At 55.1% G+C, this 25,563-nt stretch overlaps 1 protein-coding gene across 1 annotated transcript in view; it reads left to right on the top strand.

The window, feature by feature from the left end:
* The window catches only part of SPTAN1 (spectrin alpha, non-erythrocytic 1), a 60,642-nt gene that overhangs the window by 34,587 nt on the left and 492 nt on the right, over window positions 1-25,563 (top strand). Inside the window, exons 27-54 of the mRNA XM_054727433.1 lie at window positions 435-482; window positions 1,433-1,524; window positions 1,813-1,957; window positions 2,068-2,249; window positions 4,148-4,247; window positions 4,415-4,612; window positions 4,711-4,857; window positions 6,408-6,511; window positions 6,616-6,778; window positions 8,768-8,899; window positions 9,105-9,242; window positions 10,174-10,278; window positions 13,223-13,431; window positions 14,706-14,826; window positions 14,990-15,111; window positions 15,456-15,588; window positions 17,158-17,256; window positions 18,733-18,892; window positions 19,448-19,524; window positions 19,924-20,133; window positions 20,483-20,779; window positions 21,247-21,359; window positions 21,731-21,748; window positions 24,053-24,107; window positions 24,547-24,743; window positions 24,868-24,921; window positions 25,000-25,146; window positions 25,225-25,372. Of these exons, the coding sequence (XP_054583408.1) occupies window positions 435-482; window positions 1,433-1,524; window positions 1,813-1,957; window positions 2,068-2,249; window positions 4,148-4,247; window positions 4,415-4,612; window positions 4,711-4,857; window positions 6,408-6,511; window positions 6,616-6,778; window positions 8,768-8,899; window positions 9,105-9,242; window positions 10,174-10,278; window positions 13,223-13,431; window positions 14,706-14,826; window positions 14,990-15,111; window positions 15,456-15,588; window positions 17,158-17,256; window positions 18,733-18,892; window positions 19,448-19,524; window positions 19,924-20,133; window positions 20,483-20,779; window positions 21,247-21,359; window positions 21,731-21,748; window positions 24,053-24,107; window positions 24,547-24,743; window positions 24,868-24,921; window positions 25,000-25,146; window positions 25,225-25,372 (3,714 nt within the window). The remainder of the gene's footprint in view (window positions 1-434; window positions 483-1,432; window positions 1,525-1,812; window positions 1,958-2,067; window positions 2,250-4,147; window positions 4,248-4,414; window positions 4,613-4,710; window positions 4,858-6,407; window positions 6,512-6,615; window positions 6,779-8,767; window positions 8,900-9,104; window positions 9,243-10,173; window positions 10,279-13,222; window positions 13,432-14,705; window positions 14,827-14,989; window positions 15,112-15,455; window positions 15,589-17,157; window positions 17,257-18,732; window positions 18,893-19,447; window positions 19,525-19,923; window positions 20,134-20,482; window positions 20,780-21,246; window positions 21,360-21,730; window positions 21,749-24,052; window positions 24,108-24,546; window positions 24,744-24,867; window positions 24,922-24,999; window positions 25,147-25,224; window positions 25,373-25,563) is intronic.

Below are 25,563 nucleotides of genomic sequence, written 5' to 3' on the forward strand. Positions count from 1 at the left end.
GTAACCATAATTAGAAGTTAAATTATTCATCTACTTGAATGTAAAAACCGTCTCGGCTGCCAGCATTTGTTAAGTTGGATATGTTTTCTGGGCTGTTCTCCTGTAGTGTGGGCAAGAAAAAGACACTCACTGGCCTTTAAATGGTTTTTCTCTCCAAACACTGGTTTTAATTGTAGTTTTCACCATTTTCTTTTCGCTCTTCATCAAGGAAAATTAATCACTGAGTTGGTCTAATTGTGCACTTGGGTCTTTCCATGGCTTTCTTGTGGTTGATACCTTTATTAATGCCTCTGCTCAGAATTTTGACAGATTCCTTTAAGATCATTTTGGTTGACAATTGGGGACTAATGAGTGGTACTTGAATCTCAGATTTCTGTCCCTTAATTGACAGACACTTGATTAGTTTTGCTCTTCTGCTTTCCTCCTCTACATAGTCTGCTCGCCTGATGGTTCACACCGTGGCCACCTTTAATTCCATCAAGGTAAGGAAGCATGGCAGCTCCCTGCCTCCCCGCGCTCCTCTCCGCTTCCTTCTCTTGTCACGCAGCTCTTGTCCTGATTAGCGTGGGAGCTGTAGCACGCGTCCCTCTCCTTGCTCTGAGGGTGTCCCGGGCAAATATTAACTCTGCTTGTGCACCAAGGTTCACTTTTCCACCCAAAACTCACCAGGTCTTACCAGAGCTAGCCTTCCCGCAGGATCCAGTAGGGCCTGGAGCTTCGAGGACGGCTGTGGCTGTCCCTCTGGCCTCCTCACAGGAGAGGTTGAGCCTCCCTTCCTGGACCCGAGGGTGGCTTGTCTCCGGCACACAAAGTCCGCAGCGCGGCGCGCTTCTCGGGCCTGGTGGTGGGGCAGCGGGCTCATGTTCAGGGGCCGTGGACTCGGAGGTTTGTCCACTAGGCCTGGGGTCCTCAAACTTTTTAAACAGGGGCCAGTTCACTGTCCCTCAGTCCACTGGAGGGCCGGACTATAGTTTAAAAAAAACTATGAACAAATTCCTATGCACACTGCACATTTCTTATTTTGAAGTAAAAAAACAAAACGGCAAAAACACCCGCATGTGGCCCGCGGGCCGTAGTTTGAGGACGCCTGCACTAGGCAGTCATGTATGAAGCACCTGCTATGTGGTGGGTACTGGCCTAGGAGCTGACAGTGAGGATGAGTCAGCAGCATCTCCTGCTGTTTCCAAGGTGATTCCAGATCAGGGATGGCGTGTTCACGCCGTCGGACATGGCTAGCTTTGGCAAGGTTCTGGCCGCCTGGATTTCGCTGTAGGTCTGTACAAATGTTAACGAGGAAGGTTGGAGAGAGAACATTCTCTGTGCCCCAGCCTTTCCTTTCACATGAAACCACCAGCTTTTTGGCCCTTTCCCCACAGCCTGGGGAGGCCTGACGGGGGGGGTTGCCAAAGAGCTGACGCTCACTGTCCTGCAGGAGCTGAACGAGCGGTGGCGGTCCCTGCAGCAACTGGCCGAGGAGCGCAGCCAGCTCTTGGGCAGCGCCCACGAGGTGCAGAGGTTCCACAGGTGAGCGGCAGCGCAGGGCTGGGCGGCGACACTGCGACCGTCCCCACACCTGCTGGCGTTTCAGAGTCACAGTGGAGCTGGTGGCACGTGTGCTCTGGCCCCGGGCCTGTGTCTGACAGGGCGGGTGCTTGGTAAATGCTGCTGAGGGAGGGAGTGTGGGTCTGCGCTTGGAGCCAGTGTGGTCCCCCGACAGATGTGCCCGTGCCGCTCAGAGTGGGCTCCTGCTTGGCCTGCCGTCAAGGCAGCCGTCTCAGCACTGACTAACGTGCACGTGTGTCTCGCCTGCAGAGATGCTGACGAAACTAAAGAATGGATTGAGGAGAAGAACCAGGCTCTAAACACAGACAATTATGGCCACGATCTGGCCAGCGTCCAAGCCCTGCAGCGCAAGCACGAGGGCTTTGAGAGGGACCTCGCAGCTCTCGGCGACAAGGTGGGAGGACGCAGTCCTCGTCTCCATTTTTGCCCGAGGCAGAGCCCGCTCTTCGGTTCCGTGGAGCAGAGCCCTCTGAGCTCTTGCTTCCTCTCACTTCCCTCCCCTAGGTAAATTCCCTGGGGGACACAGCCGAGCGCCTGATCCAGTCCCACCCTGAGTCAGCAGAGGACCTGCAGGAAAAATGCACCGAGCTCAACCAGGCGTGGAGCAGCCTGGGGAAGCGTGCGGACCAGCGCAAGGCCAAGCTGGGTGACTCCCACGACCTGCAGCGCTTCCTGAGTGACTTCCGGTAAAACGTGCAGCATTCACTCAGCTCTGGGGCAGGGGACCTTTCAGTGGTCATTTCATTCAAACTGCTGACTGCCAAAAAGGCAAAAATAAGTCTCCTTGCGCACACAGCTCCCCTCCCCTGCCAAACGCTATTTCTTCCTTAGAGTTTTCACTTAATATGGATATGGCTTAGTCTCTTCCATTTTCCTTATTTAGAAACATTTCAAGTCTGCTGAGAAATGGGAAGAATAAAACTGCACACCCCTGATACCCTTCGCCTGCCCCTAACTTGTGTGACATGTGCTTTATCTCAGTCTGTGCTTCGGGTTCTCTGAGCCACATGACAGTAGGTTGCCGGTACCTGGTGTTTCCCTGCAGTCCCTCAGAGGCAGCCTCTGGAGCACGTCCTTCTCCCCCGTGCCGGCGTTCTGAAACCCGGCACCAGGACCGCAGGAGTGGGTTAGGCCCGTGCTCGGTTTCTTCCAGTCTCAGGTGTCTGTCTCACGGCAGGGCTGATTTTGTATCCAGGATCCAGTTGAGAATTTCTGTTTGGTAGTCTGGTCTCCGTCATCCTGAGCAGTACCCCTCTGCCCTCGGTCACGGGCCTTTCTGAAAGCCCAGGGCAGCCGTCTTGCGGAATGTCGCGTGATCTGGGACCACAGTGTTTTTAAGGCTGCGTAGCCTTGCACTTGTTTAATGGTACCGTCTAGGACCAGCGTTTCCTTTGCATGTCTGTGCTGACGGTGCTCTCACACGCTCCTGTCTTGTGTGTGTTTGCCGGGGCATGTCCTCTGCTGGGATGGGAGCAGGCCGTGTGCTCTTCGCCTTCAGGGCCTCTGGTAGGAGGTCCCAGTTGTGTTTTGTTTTCTTTGTCTGAGGTAAAAGTCACGAAACAGTCACTTTAGTGTATTCACAGTGGCATGCAACCACCCACTCTCCAGTTTTGAAACTTTTCATCACCCTAGAACGGGGGTGGGGAACATCCGAGGGCCACATAAGGCCCGAGAAATCATGTGGTTTGGCCCTGCCAAGACATTAGGGGATGAGTTAATTAAATGTTTGACCAAATACAGCAGGCTAGTTTTTTTTAGAGAGCATTTTTATTATTTTAAATGTATTTACTGATTTCAGAGAGGGAGAAAGAGAAACATCAATGATGAGAGAAAATCATTGATTGGCTGCCTCCTGCACGCCCCACACTGGGGATCAAGCCCACAACCCAAGCATGTGCCCTTGACTGGAATCGAACCCAGGACCCTTCAGTCTGCAGGCCAATGCTCTATCCACTGAGCCAAACCAGCCAGGGCTAGCGGGCTAATTTTTAAGTTGATAATTTTGTGTGGCTCGAGACTGATGTTATAAACATCCCGTTGGCCCTTGGCAGAGAAAAGCTTCCCCACCCCTGGCCTAGAAGAACACCCAGACCCCATAAGTAATCACTCCCCATTGAATCTGCTTTATGTTTCTGGGTGTATGATGTAAAAGGAAGCATATGACCTGTGGCCTCACACATTGATTTTTGTGCCCATGTATGTGGACATCTGTGAGAAGCTGGATTAAATGCATGCATAGACCTAGGACTTTAAGGCTCAATCCTAAAGAAAGGCGTTGTCATTTGAAGCTGTAACCAGAGCTGTTGTCTCTGTTAGAACCTATTACTCCGTAGGATGGAAAGGTTCTTAGTAATGAAGCTATTCATTTTTCCTCAGGAATTTTTTATTTTTTAAAATATGTCAAAAAGATGAACAAGAGGCTTTGAAATAACTTTGCTCAGAGATCTAGCCCCATTTGGTAGATTGACTGGATTCACCCCAAATAGCCTTCTGAGACAAGAGTTGCTGGTTCTCTCTTTTCCTGGGCAGCAAGCCTGCTTGCCCAATAACGTAATGACTGTTCCTCTGTGGATCTGGTTTCCAGGGACCTCATGTCTTGGATCAATGGGATACGCGGGTTGGTGTCCTCAGACGAGCTGGCCAAGGATGTCACCGGAGCTGAAGCTTTGCTGGAACGACACCAGGTGGGCAGACAGACCTGCCTGCTGAGGAGCAGAAACTTGGTTGCTCCGCTGGGTCGGGAAGACCTCATCGTCCCCCCTGCCCTCGTCACCCTTTGTTGTGAGCTGGTCGTTGACATTAGAGTGAGCATCTTCTGCCGGTTACCTAATCCCTTCCCTCCTCTTGGCAGGAACACCGGACAGAAATTGATGCCAGGGCTGGCACTTTCCAGGCATTTGAGCAGTTTGGGCAGCAGCTGTTGGCCCATGGGCACTATGCCAGCCCAGAGATCAAGGAGAAACTAGATATTCTAGATCAGGAGCGCGCGGATCTGGAGAAGGCCTGGGCGCAGCGCAGGATGATGCTGGACCAGTGCCTGGAACTGCAGGTAAGCGCGCTGGACAGGAGCTTCCTGTGTGCCGCCGAGTTTCAGACCAGGTGTTTCCTTGCCAAAGGCTCTGTCTTCTCACCTGTCTCGCCCTTTAGCTGTTTCATCGGGACTGTGAGCAAGCAGAGAACTGGATGGCCGCCCGGGAGGCCTTTTTGAATACAGAAGACAAAGGGGACTCGCTGGACAGTGTGGAGGCCCTGATCAAAAAGCATGAGGACTTTGACAAAGCCATCAACGTCCAGGTGAGGACTTGGTACCCAAGAGTCTGAACTGGATTTCTCCCGATTGACATCTTTTTTGTTTGGTTAATTTTTATTTTATTTTATTTTTTTTATCATTATTGACTTTAGAGAGGAAGGAGGGGGGAAGAGAGAAACATCATTGTGAGAGAGCTACATTGATGGGTTGCTTCCTGTACGTGCTCCAACCAGGTATCAAACCCGAAGCCTAGGTATTGTGCGCTGATTGGGAATCGAACCGTTGACCTTCTGGGATGACACTCCAACCAACTGAGCCACCCCAAACAGGGCCCAATTAACATCTTTTTTTTTCTTCTTCTTAGAGGGGGAGAGAGAGAAATATCGATGCGAGAAACATCCATCGACTACCTCCTGCGCGCCCAGTACTGGGCCCTGACCAGGAATCGAACTGGCAACTTCTTTTTTATTTTTTAATATATTTTATTGATTTTTTTACAGAGAGGAAGGGAGAGAGAAATGTCAATCAGCTGCCTCCTACACACCCCCCACTGGGGATGTGCCTGCAACCAAGGTACATGCCCTTGACCGGAATCGAACCCGGGACCCTTGAGTCCACTGAGCCAAACCGGTTAGGGCCGAACTGGCAACTTCTTGGTGCATGGGACGCTTAACCAACTGAGCCACACCGGCTGGGCCCAGTTGACATCTTTGATGGCTTTTTCTCCTTTACTCTGTTAACAGCTAGAATAAAAAGTAGTTATTGATTTGATTAATTCAGCTGGAGAGCTCTGGCAGCTTCCTCAAATGACAGTGCTCGACACTGACTACACGAAGGAAGCAGCGTAGCCACCGTTACATCCCCCAGGATCGCCGGTGCAGTCCAGGAAATGAGTTACACCAGTGGTTTTCTTAACTTGACACCTACATTCTGCGGTTTTGATCATGGGGAAGCCACAGGGAAAAGGTTATTGAGAGAGGGAAGGAAAATAAAGCTGTGGGGCCCTGGCCATTGTGTCTCGGTTGGTTGGAGCATCGACCATACACCAGAAGGTCCCGGGGTTTGATTCCCGATCTGGACACATGCCTAGGTTGCAGACTCACTCCCCAGTTAGGGCCCACGTCGGGGGCATCTAGCTGGTGTTTCTCACATCGGTGTCACACACACACACACACACACACACACACACACACACAGGAGTCAATAAACATATCCCAGGTGAGGATTGGGGGGTTATGGGTAGGTTAGGGAACACAGTAACAGAAATCAGAGGTAAAACACTGATTTATAAATCACTTTGTTGAAAACCCGACCACCTTTTCCAGTGAAGCCTCGTTTTGTATGTGACATTTACTGGTGCCCTCAGCCCTGCCCCACCCCAGTGTGACCTGGAGTCTTTAGTTAAACTCTAGTAATGATTGAAATCAAGCTTTCGTCTGGCTTTTTACACTCCTGCTTCTAAAGTGTCAGTGTATTCTGATCCTGCACCAGCTAGTTCTGGTCACCCAAAATAACCGCGCTCTGCGCGGGACCTGCAGTCTAGGGCAGGCAGAGCCGCCTGCCCACCCTGACCTCCGCCTCCGCTCGCCCGCAGGAGGAGAAGATTGCCGCTCTGCAGTCCTTTGCCGACCAGCTCATCGCTGCCGGCCACTATGCCAAAGGCGACATTTCTAGCCGGCGCAATGAGGTTTTGGACAGGTGGGTGCTCCATGGTGCTGACGGATCCCACCACACCTGGGGGAGAGCCCTGGCCAGTCCTGTTTGAGGGGTGCTCACATTGGGTCTCTGTTTCTCTTGCTCAGGTGGCGACGTCTTAAAGCGCAGATGATTGAAAAAAGGTCGAAGCTGGGAGAATCGCAGACCCTCCAGCAGTTCAGCCGGGACGTGGATGAGATCGAGGCTTGGATCAGCGAAAAATTACAGACCGCAAGCGATGAGTCCTATAAGGACCCCACGAACATCCAGGTGAGCTGGACGGGCTGGCTGTTGTCTCCACAGTAGCCGAGGTGCGTGAGGAGGTTGTGTTAAGTATGGCGTCTGTGAAAGGGGGGCGCCTGTGAAACAACTCCCAGTGCCCATGGGGAAGCCATTGACAATTGTCCTGATAAGGTAGCTGGTGCGAAGTTTCCACTCAGTTGTCCGCTGCTCCGTCTCTATTGAAATGGTCCGTATCTGCTAAAAAGTCTGTCGAGTCCCCTTCTGTTTGCCGTCCCCAAATGCTCAGCTTCCCAGGGGAAGTATGACGGCAAAATGAGTTTCTGTTTGATAGCTGATTTGTGTGTTCACATCAGTGTACTGAACTCTTGTTATTTCAATCTGTTTTTGTAGCTTTCCAAGCTGCTGGTAAGTTTTTTTGTCTCTCAAAGTTTTAGTTAAATGAGCTCCAGTATTTGTGTTCCTCTGTGTAGATTCTTGTTATCGTGGTCATACGCAGTCTGCTGGTGTCCCTTCACCCATCTTTCCATTTCTAATCATCCATCACCCTCCATTCAAGTGTCCCTGTGGGATGTGGCTTTCTCTGTTGTCATTAGCCTGCAGCCCTTCATTCCCCGTCCCCTCTCCCAGTTGATCAGGTAGGAAGTTCTGTGCAATGTTTGATTTGGGGGGCACTAGTTGACTGCTTTCTTTCCAGAGGGGCTTCTTTTAAAAAATGAAATAATCAGCTTTTCTGTGTAGACATGGGCTCGTGGCCCTTAGTGGCCTAGGGCCTAGGGCAGTGGGTCTAGTGGGGGGTGAGAGTTTCGTGCTGGTCACTGGAGAGGGACAGGGAGGGATCCTCAAGCAGATGATCTGCTCCCAAACCTAAGAGGAGCCAGCGGGAGGGGCTGAGAAAAAAGTGGGCATTGCCCAAGGAATGTGAAAGGGACGTTTCCATCCAATGCAGCTCAGAGGTTGCTTACGTGGATGGAAGAAATGAAGAAATAGAATAGATGGGATTCGAAACCAAAGCGTGATCAGAACAAGAAGAGGGAATCTGGGCCCTTGAGCCCTTTTTGCTCTTGTTCCGAGGCACAGGCACCTGGGTGCTGTCAGGTCCACGTGGTGTCGGTGCTGCGCCCAGCCAGCCCGGGGGCTCCGTCCTTTGGCAGTTGCTGCCCCTGAAATGAAACATTGGATGCAGAATTCTCCCCACCTGGACTGCTTCTTTCTTTTAGTTCTTCCCCCCCAATAACATTCTCCATGGACGCTGCATTCCTCACCCAGAGTTGTGCCACAGCTACGTCCTCGCACTGTCTCTCGTGTTCCCCTGCCTCCCGGTCCTTCGTGGTTTAAGATAAAAACATCGTTAGGCCCAGGATCAGGAGCCCATCCAGCATCAGGAGCCACCTCTCCCAGCCCTCTCTTTTCTTAGCAAAGAGAAGTTCCCACCTGGACTCCAGCCTGGATTTTACAATAGCCAGGAGTTTTGGTAATGACAGCTACCAAATGAGAAGCCAGCGGAGCCACGGTCTGCAGCAGCTGTAGACTCCTCTGCCACAGAGGGTCGGCCGGCCCTCCGTATGCATTGCTTCGTAGTGACCGCTGCCGTAGATGATGAGAGAGCTGTATGTGTGTCATTGTCAGAGTTCTGTCCGCTAAGGAGAACATCGTGGATGGAAATTGATGTTCAAGTAGATTCAGTACTTCAGTTGCCCATTGAGATCTTCAGCAAAGTGTTAGAAAGTATATAATTCCAGGACTTCACTCCCAAATAGCCAGTCCTGCTGATTTCAGATCAACTCAGCTCCCTGTTCCTGAGCTGGTGCAGTTCCTTTCGCTGCCCCAGCCCTTGTGCTGAGCTTCCAACAGACCAGCCCCTAAAACAGCCAGATTCTTCGGTTGCCTTCTCTAAAAATGTTGGCACTTGCCCCCAGATCTTTAAGTTTGCTGCCACTCCCTTCCTTCTGAGAACCCCTCCCCCTGGGAAGATGTAAGTCAGGACCAGGTTTTGAAAGGTGGTTTTGGTGTTTTTAGAGCAAGCACCAGAAGCACCAGGCCTTTGAGGCAGAGCTGCACGCCAATGCCGACCGGATCCGTGGCGTCATCGACACCGGCAACTCCCTGATTGAGCGCGGGGCCTGTGCCGGCAGCGAGGACGCTGTGAAGGTAGGGGCCCCAGCTCCACGCAGGCTCGGGGACAAGGGGCTGGTTTCAACGGATGAGAAGGCTTCGGCTGCATACAGATGGGGACACGAGTGGGATTGGCTGCTCTGGGGGTCTCGCATTCTCCTCTCGAGTGTGTCCCGTCGGCTTTAGCAGAGCAGGTTCCTTGTGGATTTCACCATCTCTAACGGCTCCTTCTCTTCCCCAGGCCCGGCTGGCCGCCTTAGCTGACCAGTGGCAGTTCCTGGTGCAGAAGTCAGCTGAAAAGAGCCAGAAACTGAAAGAAGCCAACAAGCAGCAGAACTTTAACACCGGAATCAAGGACTTTGACTTCTGGCTCTCCGAGGTAATGCCGAGTTTTCCCTTCCCGTCATCGGAGACGTCTGGTCATTTGGGATAACGGTTCAGTCAGCAGAAACAAAGCCATGGGAAGTCAGGGCTCTCCCCTTCCCCCTCTCAGCAGAAATCTTCGCTATCAGACGTGAGCTGTGCAGGACTTAGAAGTAGTGGGAAGGGATGCTTAGAGTAGAGGAAGCTTATTTTTGATGGGCCTTGGACTAGAGACCACTCCATAGGGAGTGCAGAGAGAAACCAAGATAGCGGTGAGCAGGAAGCCAGAGTTAGCAGTGTGCTCTGTGGGAGAGTTGGAGAATACAGAAAGTGTAACAGGAGAAGTGTTTAGAGCCCACTGCTCTATCCATGTCTAGTCTGTACATATTTACTTGAATATTTGTGGGGCTGTATTTTTATATATAGTTGGGCTCACGATGTAATTTTTATTAGTATGTATTGGGAGTGATATCCCCAAGTCTCTAGTAATTCCTCCTAAACATTTGAAGAGCTACCCAAGTCCGAGTTGTGCCACCAGGTAATCATCCCCATGTGGTTGGACTCAGGTCTTCCAGGGTTTGGGCGCCATGTGTTGTGCTGCAGTGAGCATCCCTGTGTAGTAATCTCTGCCCACGCTGCTAAGCCTTTCCCTTGCGGAGTTTCCTTGAAGTGGAATTGCTCTGCATTTTGCCATCAAACCACTTTAAGGCTCAGTGACCCTGCCTTAAGCTGTAGCATTTAAATTCACAGGCGCTTGAGGTTTTGATTGACAGAAAGGGAGAGCACCTTAGGCCGTGTGGGCTGATACAGGCTGAGCATAACAGTAGCTTGTGATTGAGAGGTGTGCTGCCCTCCAGACTAAGACCCGAAGAACAGCTGGGCAGCCGGGTTTTCCAGAACTCGGTGTGCGCCATACCCTAGCCTTTCCTTTTGTGTCTCACTGCCAGGTGGAGGCCCTTCTGGCGTCTGAGGACTACGGCAAAGATCTGGCTTCTGTAAACAACTTGCTAAAAAAACATCAGCTGCTGGAGGCGGATATATCTGCCCACGAGGTGAGCCGAGGGGCGGCCAGGCCAGTGTTTGGACACAGTTGTGCATTTGGGACAGGGGAGGGGTGTCCGTCACTCCAAGCCGAGGGTCTCAAACATTGTAGTCTTGGGACCACTTGATACTCTGAACGTTATTGAGGGGCCCTGAAGAGTGTGTAGGCTTTATCTATCAATATTCATCATTATTAAAAGTAAATAAATTTTAAAAGTTAAATTTTACTAATGCATATCAGTGGGTTACATACTATATGACTTCATTTATATAACATTCTCGAAATGACAAGTTAGGGGCGGAGAACAAATCAGTGGTTGCCAGGCGTTAGGAATGGGGAGGTGTGCAGCTGTAAAGGTACAGGAAGTTCATTTGTGCCAACAGAACAAGGCCTGTGCCTTGATTTTGGTGGTGATTACACACATCTGCACATAAGATAAAATTGCATGAACGACACGCACAAATGAATGCATGTCAGAAAGGGTGGGATCATGTAAGTCGGTGGGTCGCTGACACCAAGGCAGGGGAAGGGCTGGCTTTGTTCCTGTGCTGTGGGGAGAGGATACGGAAACGGAGCTGTTTTTGCAACTTCTTGGGGAATCTTTAAATTAATTGGTTAACTTAAAATAACCCATTATGAATTGTAACTAAATTTTTCTAAAAACAGCGAGAGTGGCATTGGCTATATTTTTGCCAATCTCTTTAATGTCCAGCTTCAAAGAGGATGGCTGGCTTCTCATGGCTGCTTCTGATCTCAGTTAGTTTTGGAGTATCGTCTGAAAATGCAGCCTCACACAGGTAGTTCGAGAAGGGAGCCATATTTTAATTCAGATAATTAGTGTGAATATTTGCTACTACACCAGACTCAGTGAGTGGTCGTTTCTTAAAGGTTAGTTGCAAAATAGACTCTTAAGCTTTATTGGGTTTTATACTGTTTTCTATTAAAATGCACTGGTCTATGTTGGACTTTGAATGGATCTTTTTTTAAAAAATATATTTCATTGAATTTTTACAGAGAGGAAGGGGGAGAGAGAGAGAGAGTTGGAAACATCAATGAGAGAGAAACATAGATCATCTGCCTCCTGCACGCCCCCTACTGGGGCTCAAGCCTGCAACCAAGGTACATGCCTTGACTGGAATTGAACCCGGGACCCTTTAGTCTGAGGGACAACGTTCTATCCACTGAGCCAAACCGGTTAGGGCAGTGGTCAGCAAACCGCGGCTCGCGAGCCACATGCGGCTCTTTGGCCCCTTGAGTGTGGCTCTTCCACAGAATACCACGTGCGGGCGCGCACGTACAGTGCGATTGAAACTTCGTGGCCCATGCGCAGAAGTCGGTTTTCGGCCTGGGCGAGTCTATTTTGAAGAAGTGACTTTAGAACACTCAAGGGGCCAAAGACCCGCGATTTGCCGATCACTGGGTTAGGGCATTGAATGGATCTTTCACCCGTGCATGAGTTACAGAGTCATTTGGAAAACACTGGTTCGCTGAGTTATGTAGATCTGCTAAATGTGGACACATTTCATTATATCATCGCATTAGCTAACATCACATCCAGGCTCAACACGAAAGCCGTTACCTGCTGGAAAGCTGACAAGCTCATTCATAGAAGTAGACAAAAATTTTCCAAAATTCTGATTTTTCTCATGAAAACTTTAATTTTACCATTAGCAACAAACTCAGTTGTCCTTTAAGTGACAGATTCGCTTTTTTTATTCTCAACGCAGTATTTGTGAGACGCCGCAGTCTGAGGGCCATCGCTGGCTGTCACCCTTCCGGTACAGTGGCCAGAAGGGTCTGTGGGAACGTGGCTCGTTGTGCTCGCACCTCGTGCTTTTCCGCAGGACGGACGTTGACCTTGAGGCTGCAGCAGAAGTGCCTGTTGCTCTCCCTGTCACTCAGGCTTTTGAGTGGCAGGTACTCAAAGATAGATACTTAGTACAGTTGATGGCTTTTGCTGCTTTTTAAAATATATTTTTATTATACGTTTGTTTTAAAGAGGCATCTTATAAGACATACAAAACATTTTCTAATGGTAAAAGTTTGACTATATCATAAAAGATATAAAAGTCAGCCAGAAATCCCAAAACATTACTCCATAGTATCACATCCAAGTGTGCAAAAATGGGTAATATTATTGTGATGAATTTTGAATTCAGTCAGCTGCTAAGTCACAGGATACAAGACCTGGGCTGGACTTTCTCTTAAATAGTTTGCATGGGCAGACACTGGCGTGCTGGGCAGTTTCCTGTCTTGTCACGTCCCTGGCAAGCAGGAAGCGGAGGGGTACTGAGCAGTGCCCATGTCCACCTTGAACCGCGCTGTGCCTGCTGCCTATGACAGGGCTCAGAAGCAGGCGGGCCGTGCTCACGAGATGGGAGGAAAGCCCCACAGCAGTGGCTGGCAGAAAGCCAGTGTGCTGTTCCACAGGGGAAGGGAAGGCAGAGATGCCACAGATTCCTGAACCAAGAAGAAACAATACCACAACTCCTAAGTAATGACCTACTCTTCCTGAAACTCTCCTGAGAGGAGAAAACCAAAACTACCCGTTTTTAATTCTCAGTGGGAAAACAATAAACCACAAGCTGGAGCCATGGAGGTAAAATTCTTGCTGCTTTTTAAAGGGTGTCTGTGCGGCAGCCCTGTTTCCGGGGAGTGCAGGGCAGTGAAGAGGCCGTTTCTGTGTGCAGTGTGCCGGGCCTGAGCTAGGGCATCAGCACCCCCACGCCCTTGCTGTCGCACCATCGGTGCAAACGGACACGGTTGTGTTGTCATGAACATGGTTCTGACCTGGTAGAACCCCAGGGGACCGCATACCACACGGAGAACGTCCACACTCCACACCGAATGTTCTTAAACCAGCTTCGTCCGGGAGCACGTCCTGGCGGTGCCTTTCCAGCCGGTACTCCTGGGGACCCAGATTTCTGACCCCTTCGTGACGTCCCCTCCCCCAGGACCGCCTGAAGGACCTGAACAGCCAGGCAGACAGCCTGATGACCAGCAGTGCCTTCGACACCTCCCAAGTGAAGGACAAGCGCGACACCATCAACAGTCGTTTCCAGAAGATCAAGAGCATGGCGGCCTCGCGGCGAGCCAAGCTGAACGAGTCCCATCGCCTGCACCAGTTCTTCCGGGACATGGATGACGAGGAGTCCTGGATCAAGTAGGTGCTCCGGGACTGGGTGCTCCGGGACTGGGTGCTCCGGGCGCTGGTGCTCTGGGACTGGGTGTTCTGGGCACTGGGTGCTCGGGGACTGGGTGCTCCGGGCGCTGGGTGCTCTGGGACTGGGTGCTCCGGGCGCTGGGTGCTCGGGGACTGGGTGCTCCGGGCGCTGGGTGCTCCGGGACTGGGTGCTCTGGGTGCTGGGTGCTCTGGGACTGGGTGTTCTGGGCGCTGGGTGCTCCGGGACTGGGTGCTCCGGGCGCTGGGTGCTCTGGGACTGGGTGTTCTGAGCGCTGGGTGCTCGGGGACTGGGTGCTCTGGGCGCTGGGTGGTCCGGGTGCTGGGTGCTCCGGGACTGGGTGCTCTGGGACTGGGTGCTCTGGGTGCTGGGTGCTCCGGGACTGGGTGTTCTGGGCGCTGGGTGCTCTGGGACTGGGTGCTCTGGGTGCTGGGTGCTCCGGGACTGGGTGTTCTGGGCGCTGGGTGCTCCGGGCGCTGGGACACCCCTGGGACCTCGAATGGCAGAGGAGCCACGGGCTGAGTGAGTCGGGTCCAGGCCATCTGGCCATGAGATTCGGTCTCTCCTGGACTGTGTGGTGAGACAGGGAAGGGGCAGAAAGGCATGGCCTCCCAGCCACGCTGTGCTGGGTCCCAGCTCCACCGCTCACTGGGGAACGCCTCGGTTTCTTCCCATGTCCAGGCCAGCAGTGATGGTGGTCAGCGATGGCCTCCAAATGGTAGTGGCACGTGGTGGTTACACTAGACCTTGGTTAGACCCTGCCCTGAGATCGCTGGGGTACATCAGTTCTTGCAGGAAGGAGATTGTTTTTAATCCTCTCTCCCCCCCAAAAAATTTTAGTCTACATTTTCTAGTTGATGGAGCGTATAAACAGAACAATTTTAAGGAGGGGGGAATATCTCAGTTCCTCACTTTAAAAAGTCATGTCCATGTCTTTATAATTCCCGTGGATGCTATGTGTGTGTTTGGTAAAGTAGGGCTGAAGGGCAATGCCACAGGCACCTCCTGTTCTCCAGTGCACCCCAGCCCTCTGCGGAGTCAGTCACAACACATGCTCCCACATACGTACACGGACACTGTGCATTTGGGAAATAGGCTTTTGTTGTCCAGAAAACTGGCAGTGTTTTCCTGGAGGAACTGACAGATGTAGGTGAAGGACATCTTGAGGGCCGTCAGTTCCACAGCAGTTTTGCCCAAACATCTCCAGTTGAAAGCATGGAGGTGCGGAGACTGACCGCCTGCCTGTGTTGTCCAGAGAGAAGAAGCTGCTGGTGAGCTCCGAGGACTACGGCCGGGACCTGACAGGCGTCCAGAACCTGAGGAAGAAGCACAAGCGGCTGGAGGCAGAACTGGCTGCTCACGAGCCTGCGATCCAGGTGAGGGCCGCTCCTGGCCGAGGGCAGCGGGGTCGAATGGGCCCAGGTGACCTTCGGAGAAACCTTGGTTCTCCTCACCTCACGGAGGCCGCTCCTCCCGAACTGGACGGGGGCAGTTCTGGTCTCAGCAGGAGGTGGCTGTCACTGTGCTCTCTGGCCGCAGGGTGTCCTGGACACGGGAAGGAAGCTGTCGGATGACAACACCATCGGGAAGGAGGAGATTCAGCAGCGCCTGGCGCAGTTTGTGGAGCACTGGAAGGAGCTGAAGAAGCTGGCCACGGCGCGGTGAGTGGCGGAGGAGGGCACGGCACCCGCTGGGGCTCGGAGGCCTGCACGGAGCTTCCGGGCCCTTCCGCCGCCTCCTGGACCCTTTCCTTGGTGTGCGAGGCCACGGATGGCTGGCTCCAGAGCCACCTCTGACAGGCCCCTGCTGAGCTGGTTCCAGTATGAGAATCAGAACCCAGCACATGTCCCAGAATTTCCCGTTTGCCCAGCACTGTCTCTGCTTGGTGGTTGCAGAGCTTGACTGAACCACTTACGTCCCACACTTGTCAGTCTTTCTGAGCATGTCAGCCATTAGGGTCAAAGTTGAAAGAAGTCCTGCTGATTTCTCTGTCTCCTGCACACAGGGGCCAGCGGCTGGAGGAGTCCTTGGAATACCAGCAGTTTGTGGCCAACGTGGAAGAGGAGGAAGCCTGGATCAATGAGAAGATGACCCTGGTGGCCAGTGAGGATTATGGAGACACACTTGCTGCTATCCAGGTCAGAGAAGCCGGAGGCCGCCTGCTTCCTCCCTTAGCGCTGCCTCTGGTCCCCGTGTGCCTGCGGGTTTGCTCAGGGCTGTGCTCTCACCAGGGACCACAGGGCCCGCAGCCAAGGTCTCATTGGTTGACTTGCCCTCAAGCTCTTAGGCTAGAGATGTGCCTCTGTAGACAAAACGGGCGTGACTTTGTGAGCCCCGTGCCTGGCCCTGTTGTCAGTTAAGCCGTATCATCGGGATCGTTACCACGATTACTAGCGCTCTGTTGCTTTCTGTGGCCACCGTAACACGCGCCAACGGGTGGCTTTAAAACAACAGACGTTTATTGTCAGTTCTGGAGGCCGAAGCCTGAGGTAAGGGGTAGACAGGACCTTGCTCTCTGAGACTCCTGGGGGAGGAACCCTCCTGGCCTCCAGCTCCTGGTCGCCCCCAGCGTTCCTTGGCTTGTGGCAGCATCACTCTAACCTCCTCTTGTACTCAGTGGCTGTCTTCCCTCTGTGCCTGTCTTCCCATGGCATTCTCTCTGCGTGTTTCTGGGTCCAGATTTCCCTTTTCTTAAAAGGACATTGTCGTCAGAGTAGGACCCAGCCTCATGACCTCATCTTACCTTGATCGCCTCTGCAGAGGCCTCACGTCCCCAGTCACAGGTGCCAGGGCGTAGGAATTGGTATCTTTTAGGGACGCACAATTCAACACACAATGCTGGTTAACTGTCGCTCTGTGAGCACCCTAAAAACAGCAGCTTCTCGTTTCCCTTATTCTGTGGATTGGGGCATTCCCTCTGCTGCTTTCACTCGGTCCCTCACGGCTGCATGGAGATCGAGGGCAGCGGGCTGACGGCCAGGATGGCGTCGCTCACGTGGCTGGCAGCTGTCCCTCCACGTGCCTCGGCCTCAGCGGCTGGACCTGCTTCCACAGGCAGCGTCTGCGAGGGCTCTTCGGCCTCGTCTCCGCGGAACAGCATTGTCCCCGCGGCCTTCTGTGGTCCCAGCAGTCACAAGGCCGCCCGGGGTCATGGGTGGAGGAATCGACTCCCCTCTTGATAGGAGGGGCTGCCCATTCTGGTAGAATGATCCTGAAGGCGAGCCACCAACTGAGGAAGCAGTTTATGTCCCCGAGAATCGGGGTAGCCCTGAGCCACCCCTCACGATGGGGATCCTGAGCGGCTCCTCGGGGACCCGGGGCAGAGTTGACATGCGGTGAGGGCTTCCCTCCTATGTGCTTGGGGCCTGAAGCATGGTCTCCAGTGCTTCGGTGTCTCGAGAAGACGTGGCCGGTCCCTTACGCCTCAGGGTAGGTCTCCTGGAGGGGAAGAGAGACTGCCGATCGGCCCCTTCAGAAAGGCCTTCCCTGGCGTCACTTCCCAAGGCCAGTCCCCCGCCGGTCACTCGCGCTGCAGCTGGTTTTACTACCTTCGTAACGACTCATTTACATCTACCCATCGGCCGTCTACGTCCCTGGCTAGACTGATGGTGGGAGGGCATGCGCCTTCCAGGTCTGTTACCCTCTGTCCCGCGCTGGCACGCTGGCACATGCCAGGCACTCACAGCACCTCGCTGCCTCCCCTGCAGGGCTTACTGAAGAAGCACGAGGCTTTCGAGACAGACTTCACTGTGCACAAGGATCGTGTGAATGACGTGTGCACTAACGGACAAGACCTCGTTAAGAAGGTGAGTCCTGCCCGCCGGGAGGACCCCGGTCTCCGACGCCGGGACTCCCGCCTGCTGACACCTCAGTTGTCCCACACACTCACCCCGGGATAGTCACCGAACGTTTGCACGAGGCCAATAGCAAGTCCTTCCCTGTTTCACAAGGAAGAGGAAGGGGACGTGACTGCTGGCCATTCTCCCCAGTTTGCTCCACAGCACTGACTGCCGGGCGAAGCAGAGGAGCGCCCGCCGGTCCTTCTGTGGCGCTGGCACTCCTCCCGTGTGCTGTTCTTGTTTGTTCCTCAAGTAATAAAGCCCGTTATTGAGAGGAGGCATGCCCAGGAGCAAGTCGTAAATATTCCCCATCGAGCCACCACCAGAGACCACTGGCCAGGCCTTGGCCCAGCCTTCCATTGCTCTGCACACATCCAGCTCCCAGGATGGAGTAGATGCCTCATTGGCTTACACCCTCTGTAATACCTGCGACCTGGCTGTGACACAGGACGTGTTAGACACGAATCTGTCAAATCGCAGGTTTGTTTGCTGAGATAGCCTCTCGATAGAGGAGGAGGGGTTGGTGCTCCCTCCGGAGCAGGGAGCCGCTCCCCGCTGCAGTGCCCGAGGCAACGTGTCCCCGCCGCCGGGAGTGAGTCTCCACCGGCCGCTTAAGTACAAGGACAAACGGCACCACAAGACAAGCCACTTTTCACAAGTATTCCTGTCTCGAACCATCCGTCAGTAAGCTGCCTTATCGCAGGGCTTGGCCAGTAATCAGGCCTTTGAGACAGACTAGACATTGGTCCGTAGGCGGTAACAGCGTAGTAAAGATCAGTTTCACTGGAGAGGTTTTCTCCTGCCCTGGGGGGCGAATTAACTAGTGAAACGAACTCGAGACGGAGGATGTGGAGATGCAGGTGAACCTGCAGCTCCCCACCGGCACGCCCCGGTGCTGCTGCTCTTGGCCGTGCCGGCCTGGCTGTGGACCTCCTCCAGCCTCTGGCCGAGGCCCGTGCCTCTCGCCCTCAGCAGCCGCCTTTGCTTCCTCCCTGCCTTTCTCTCAGCTTCATGCTGACGGGAGGATGTTTCCAAGTGTTTGAGACTAAGTTTCAGTCTCCACAGCGTCAAAGCACTTTCTGAGCCATTGTTCTTATTGACTGTGTGATAGCCATTCTTGGGGTGTGTAGTATTTTTTCTAAGTGGTAATTTGGGCTTTTTCCAGTGTTTTGCTATCAAAAATAACGTCGATACATCATTGTGACTTAACATTTCAGTCTGTCCCTCATTATTCCTGCAGAACTTCCTTAAATGGAACTGCAGGGTCCATCTTCTTAAGGCTTTCTCTGTTGCTCTCAGAAGCCTTACCCGCTCCTCTCCCCCGCGGGGGATGGCACACGTGGCGCCTCCTCCAGAAATGGAGGCCCTCCAGGCAGGGAGGGCCAGGGCGGGCACTGCGGGGAGGTGAGGCTGACCAGAGCGCGCCTTCTCTTCCTGGCCTAGAACAATCACCACGAGGAGAACATCTCTTCCAAGATGAAGGGCTTGAACGGGAAAGTGTCCGACTTGGAGAAAGCTGCCGCCCAGAGGAAGGCGAAGCTCGACGAGAACTCGGCCTTCCTTCAGTTCAACTGGAAGGCGGACGTGGTGGAGTCGTGGATCGGTGAGCGCGTCGGAGGCCCCACGTTGCCCAGCCCAGCCAGCAGGCTTGCCCCGGGCCCGCGGCACCGCCACTCCCTTTGCAGTGGGTTTTCTTCTGCAGAGAAGGAGCTGATCACATGTGGGCAGAGAGCCCGCCACCAGGGCACACCCCTGGCGGCAGCAGAAGGAGCCAGTGTCCTCACCCGGAGTCCCAGGGCCTCAGTGTCCAGCACTGGGCCACACCAGGTTCTCACACACACAGGCCCTTGGCCTGGGAAAGAAGCAGTGGCCGTCACAGCAGCAACAAATGCACACCAGGCGGCATCAGCCCTGCCCCTCGCTGCTGGGTCCAGGGTGTGGTCAGCCTCCCCGAGGGCAGGAAGCAGCCTGGTTTGGGGACCAAGTGGCCTTAGTGGTTGTTATCACTTAAGTAGCGATTGAACCTACTCTTCATGTCGCACATGGAGAACGGGGGCTGGGGGCAGGAGCAGGCAGGTACTGTGGCTGAGACTGCTGTTGGTAAAGCTGACATTTAAACCAAGGAAGAGAGGTGCATTGCCCATGCTTGGTTTTCTAGGTGAAAAGGAGAACAGCTTGAAGACGGACGACTATGGCCGGGATCTGTCTTCTGTCCAAACTCTCCTCACCAAACAGGTCAGTGGGGCCCTGGATGACTGATGGAGAGCCACTCCAGTAGTATTTCCTGCAGATAAATGGCGGCCGGCATCTTTCACTGAGACATTTGACTCCGCTACGTTGGGCCTAAGGACTCGGCAGTAACAAGATCCAGTCCTGGGTCCTCGGGAGCTTCCGCACTAGGCGTGTGCGGTGGCCTGACTGGGCTTACACGCAGTGTCTGACCTCAGTGCCTGCGGGGCAAGGGGGCGGGGAAGAGGCTGCTGTCAGATTCCGTGGTCTGAGGGACAGGCAGGAGAGGAGGCGGGTGTGACCAGGGCAGGACCAGGTGGGGCCTCCAGGCTGACACAAGGCACCAGCCAGAGGAGTCCGAGTCTCACTGTGGTCACTGTAGATGACTCCTGACTCCTGTTCCAGGAAACCTTTGACGCCGGCCTGCAGGCCTTCCAGCAGGAGGGCATCGCCAACATCACTGCCCTCAAAGATCAGCTGCTGGCCGCAAAGCACATTCAGTCCAAGGCCATCGAGGCCCGGCACGCCTCCCTCATGAAGCGATGGAGCCAGCTTCTGGCCAACTCCGCCACCCGGAAGAAGAAGCTGCTGGAGGCTCAGAGTCACTTCCGCAAGGTGAGGGTGGGCCGGCCAGGCAGTGGGGACCCGTCTTCCACTTGCCAGGCTCTGCGTCCGTTTGGCACAGAGGTTCTGCACAAGGGCGTGGCATCGGCTTCAACCAAGGCAGTGAGCTCCCTGCCTTGTGAGTGCCATTCAGAAACAGCGGGCAGGCTGAGTTCCCCGAGGCCAGCGGCGGGGTGGCCGGGAAGACAGAAATGGGAGCGGGAGAAGGGAGCCACGCCAGCCCATGCCGTCTCAGCCCTGGTGCCCAGGGAGCTCCCCTGCCGTTCCTGCCCCGCACCGCCGCTCGCTCGCCCTCGGGATATCCGCCTGGGGCTGTCCTGACTCCGCCCTCTGCTCTCAGGTGGAGGACCTCTTCCTGACCTTCGCCAAGAAGGCTTCTGCCTTCAACAGCTGGTTTGAGAACGCGGAGGAGGACCTGACGGACCCCGTGCGCTGCAACTCCCTGGAAGAGATCAGGGCCTTGCGAGAGGCCCACGACGCCTTCCGCTCCTCCCTCAGCTCAGCCCAGGCCGACTTCAACCAGCTGGCCGAGCTCGACCGCCAGATCAAAAGCTTCCGCGTGGCCTCCAACCCCTACACCTGGTTCACCATGGAGGCCCTGGAGGAGACCTGGAGGAACCTGCAGAAGATCATCAAGGTGCCCTCCCCCTGCTCCCTGCTCCCTGCACTCCTGTCCGGGCTCTCGGCCTGGGACCCCGTCAGAGAAACCCCTTCGGCAGGAGGGCGAGGAGACTCGGGCGGAGAAAGCGGGGTTTTGTTTATCAGAAGTTACTGTGTCAGCATAGAACCCCTTACCTGTCATCTGTCAGTTCCACGGCACAGCGAGCCAGAGTTCTGGCAGGGGTTCGAGCAGCTAGAGAATTACTGAGTCTCTGAGCTCGTGAGTGTCTCCCAGACTTCCTCCTGTGTCTTTGGGTTAAGGTTGACACAGTCCTTCCTGACTCCAGAGCCAGTTTCTTGTGTTCAGCATCCGAAAACAGCTTCCTACTCCTTCCAATGTGAAGGCCAGCTGGTCCCTTCCCCAGGGCAGAGCCGTCGCCAGCCCGGGCCTGTCTGTGCCCGAGGGGCTGGGTGACAGGGCTCCTGCCTCCCTTTGGTCCTTAGGAGAGGGAGCTGGAGCTGCAGAAGGAGCAGCGCCGGCAGGAGGAGAATGACAAGCTGCGGCAGGAGTTTGCGCAGCACGCCAACGCCTTCCACCAGTGGATCCAGGAGACCAGGTGCGGCCCCACCTGCTCAGCCCTGGGGCTCCCGGGCTGGAGACCTGGGCCTCCAGGTCGAGGGAAACTTTGCATGAAAGCAGAAGGCATGCTGGGCATTAAGGAAAGGGTTAGGAGTGGGAACCGGAGGGTGGCGTTAGAACGTATTCTTGAAGTTACTTTTTCCAATGGCGGGGGGGGGGGGTGGTGAGGGGGGCAGTGCATGGCCCTGGGTTAGCCCTGAGCAGCAGCTCGGAGCCAGAGGGTGTGGGTGAGTGCAGGGTGGGTACTGATGTTGGTTTTGTTTTCTTTTCTTTCTCGTGTCTCCCTCTCCCGATGCTGCTGTTGGGACACCACCTTGTCTGGCGGCTGCTTGGATCCCGCCTGCACAGAACGTACCTCCTCGATGGGTTAATATCGTCTTATTTCTCCGGGCTCGTGGTGTGGTGGTGTCTCCTGTGCTTGTCCCTCTACCCTCTGTCCCCCCGTGGCCTGGCTTTCGGAGGACCCCAGGGTGGGCCTTCCTGCGCCCTCCTGCCCAGGGCAGGCTGTACTTCCCCTGCCCCGTCCCTGTCATCTGACAAGGAGTGTGTGCCCTGCCCCACAGCCCACCGTCCCTAACAGCCTGCGGTCTGGGGAGGGGAGCCACTGCCACCTTCCCGTTCCAATGCAGGTGCTCTTGGGTAAGGAATGAGACACGCCAGAAGGCCAGAGCCTCTGGGAGTCCCCATGCTGGTTCGTGCCTCTGCCTCACGTGTCCACTGGGACTGTGTTTGGTCCTTAGGAAGGCCGTGGGCATAAAGCAGGGTGCCCGTGTTTAGGGGGCTCAGGCTGGTTCAGGAAGCCCCTAGCTGGGTACTGATCCCTCCCCAGCAATCCCAGTTTTCCTGGGATGGGGGACAGGTGTCATTTACCCTGATCGAAGGCAACAGTGCCCTCTGTTTCCGAGTGATCAAGGCAGGGTCTGGGAGGAGTCGAGGAGGAGCAGGGCCAACCCGCCCGGTCCCCGTAGGAGCCTCTTCCCCAGGCCTTGGCTTCTGGCTGGGCCGGTCACCTTTGCATTCTCTCCCAGCCCACTGTCAAGGCCAGGTTGGTGGTAGCACCGTGTTTCACACTCGCACTCCTGAGGCTCTGCACAGGGGAGGGGAGCAGCGGGAGACGTGCCCACGGGTCTGTCCCCACGTGCTGAGGGCAGGAGGGTCAGCACTTAGAGAGCAGTTTCAAGCTTGAGCTCGTGAGCAACCCTGGTGTCTGCTTTCCTCCCGGGCCCCGTGGCTGTGTCTGCTGGTCCTGGTCTTGTCTCCGTGAGGTGCTGTGCTCCCCTTACTGTGTGGCTCCTCCCGGCCTGCCCGGTCTCGCCCAGCCCATGTGCACTGCCCCGAGGCTGCCTGTCCCCCAGCCGGCCCTCAGCTCTCCCGCCACCAGGTCCCTGCCTGTGCACTGCCCGCTTGGGCCTGTGGCGTGTGTCTGTCGGTATTGCTCTCGCCTCCCCTTCCTTTGGTGTATTCACTTGGTTTCTTTTCTTTAAATAGCATAGCATATCGTCGGGTCATTCGTGTCTATCAATATGAAGTTGGGGATGATCTGTCTGGAAGGTTTTTCTCCTCTTATTTCTCTTCTTACCTCACTGTGGTTTTACCAATGCACTCGACTTCCCAGGCGGCTCCGCTTTCTGACTAACCCACTGCCCTCGGCCGCTTGGGACAGAGGGGTCTGTCCTCCTCCCCCTGCACCAGCACCCAGCCTCCCACCCCGGGTCCTGGGGGGTGCTTTGCCCTGGGGGACATGGCATGACTGTGAGTCTGATCTGCTGGGGTAGGAGGAAGCCTGGTGCCTTGCCTTGCTAGACACTTTGACCTTGGGGAGATGTCAGAGCTAACCCTGGCTCACTGGGTGTTGAAGGGTAGGTTGGGGTAAATGTGGGTAGGGGGGAGGCTGGGCTAAAATCCCACTAAGGACACACAGTGTGACTTGTCTCTGCACGTGACCCCAGCCTGATTGTCGTCTTCGTTCACTGGTAGCCTTCTGTGACCTCGCACTGTTACGGGAAGATGGAGGCTCCCACAGCCCCTGCTCTTCAGAGCTCAGCCCTGGAAGGAGCCTCCGTGTTCCCAGTCCTGGGTCCTGAGTCTGGGGCTTCGTCACAGCCACCTCCCTCCTTTGGGCAGAATTAGAAATGTTGTAAAATCCATGTCTAGTCATGATCTCTTAGCACCCAGTTTCTGTGTCTGAGGGGTCATCTGACAGCACCTCCCCTTGAACGTGGCTCCCCTCCTCCCTAAGGTCTCCCCGCCTGTCAGTGGCAGGTTTATGGGTTGTCTCTCTCTGACTGCAGGGGGAGTGCGCTGTCAGTCAGGCCTGCAGCCCATCTCTGCTCCTTTAAAGTCTGTTCCTGGGTCCTCGCCTGGGTCCATCACCAAATCACAGTGGGGCTGGGCCTGAGAGGAAGGGTCCTATCCTGGGAGCAGGCTGGCTGGGGCCCACCCGTTGGCCTTGGGCAGGTGGCTTGCCACATCGAGCGGCAGCTTCCCTCCTCTGAAACAGGAGAAAGCCTGCCTGCCTGCCTGCTCTCAGGGCCGCCGAGGAAGGATAGCCAATAGCAGATAGGTGGTTTCCTAATAAAACGAACTGGACTGCAGGCCCTGTTTTATCTGAAGATAGTTCCCTTAGCGCTTGCTCAGGCCCCTCTCACCTCACTGTGCTTCCGTGTTTAGGTCCTGCATGGTGGAAGAATCCGGGACCCTTGAGTCCCAGCTGGAAGCTACCAAAGTAAGTGCCCCAAGGGCTCCTGGCTCGGCTGCGACCCTTCACCCAGCCCCCCCACAGGCCTGCCGGGTTCATCAGGCACAAGGTGGGCTGGTGGGGACCTGTTTTCCCCGTGGCTTCCAGTCGCCTGGGTCCCCACCAGTTTGAAGAAAGTCTTGGAGGATTGCTGCCTGGAGCCCTGCTTGAAAAGGAACAGGCTCTGGTCCTTAGCATCTAGTTTCCCAGCAGGTCTGCGCACTGCTTTGTGGCTCTCGTGTTGAAGTCTCCCTCTCCTGAGGCTGCTGGACTCTACCCCTCATCCCCACCCACCCACCCTTCCCATTGCACACAGCCCTGCTGGTCTCAGGCTGGGCGGCCAGGGCCATTAGCCAGCTCTTGGGCTTGGTGACCAAGGTGAGAGCCCCTGACCCATACATCTTCCCCTCCCCTCACCTCCCCGCAGCGCAAGCACCAGGAGATTCGAGCCATGAGAAGTCAGCTGAAGAAGATCGAGGACCTGGGGGCGGCCATGGAGGAAGCCCTGATCCTGGACAACAAGTACACGGAGCACAGCACGGTGGGCCTGGCCCAGCAGTGGGACCAGCTCGACCAGCTGGGCATGCGCATGCAGCATAACCTGGAGCAGCAGATCCAGGCCAGGTACGTGCGCTGGCCCTGAGGGCCGGGGGAAGAACAGTCTGAGCCGCCTGACCAGTCCCCCAGCGTCAGCAGTCACATTACTGCTGTGTGGGGACTCGGTCCCGAATTCTATTCTTTCTTCCAGGAACACAACAGGGGTGACTGAGGAGGCCCTCAAGGAGTTCAGCATGATGTTTAAGTGAGTACCCCTGTACCCTGGGGTGGGCAGGGGCTCAGCAGGGCCGTGTGCTGAGCTGCCCTGCGCTTTGTGCTGCAGACACTTTGACAAGGACAAATCTGGCCGCCTGAACCACCAGGAGTTCAAGTCCTGCCTGCGCTCCCTGGGCTACGACCTGCCCATGGTGGAGGAAGGGGAACCCGACCCCGAGTTCGAGGCGATTCTGGACACCGTGGATCCAAACAGGTGAGCCTCAGGGGAGCAGTGGGGTTGGCTCTGCCCACTCCTCCCTCCTGCTCACTGCACTTGCCCCCCACCCCCCAGGGACGGCCATGTCTCCCTGCAAGAATACATGGCTTTCATGATCAGCCGTGAGACGGAGAACGTCAAGTCCAGCGAGGAGATCGAGAGCGCCTTCCGGGCCCTGAGCTCCGAGGGAAAGCCTTACGTGACCAAGGAGGAGCTGTACCAGGTCTGGGCCTCTGCTCCTGCCCTGGGGAGGGGGGTCAGGGGCAGAGCCCCCCCTGCTGGGTGCAGGTGATTCATGCCCGCATACATGAATCTCAGTCCAGGCCAGAGTTCCGTATCGGTTCCCAGAACTGGCTTTGGGCATTAACGTTTTTGAAGTCCCTCCAACCCCGCCTCCCTGTGGCTCACGGGCGC

Source organism: Eptesicus fuscus, chromosome 15, assembly GCF_027574615.1.
Source record: "Eptesicus fuscus isolate TK198812 chromosome 15, DD_ASM_mEF_20220401, whole genome shotgun sequence".
NCBI classification, from domain to species: Eukaryota; Metazoa; Chordata; class Mammalia; order Chiroptera; family Vespertilionidae; genus Eptesicus; species Eptesicus fuscus.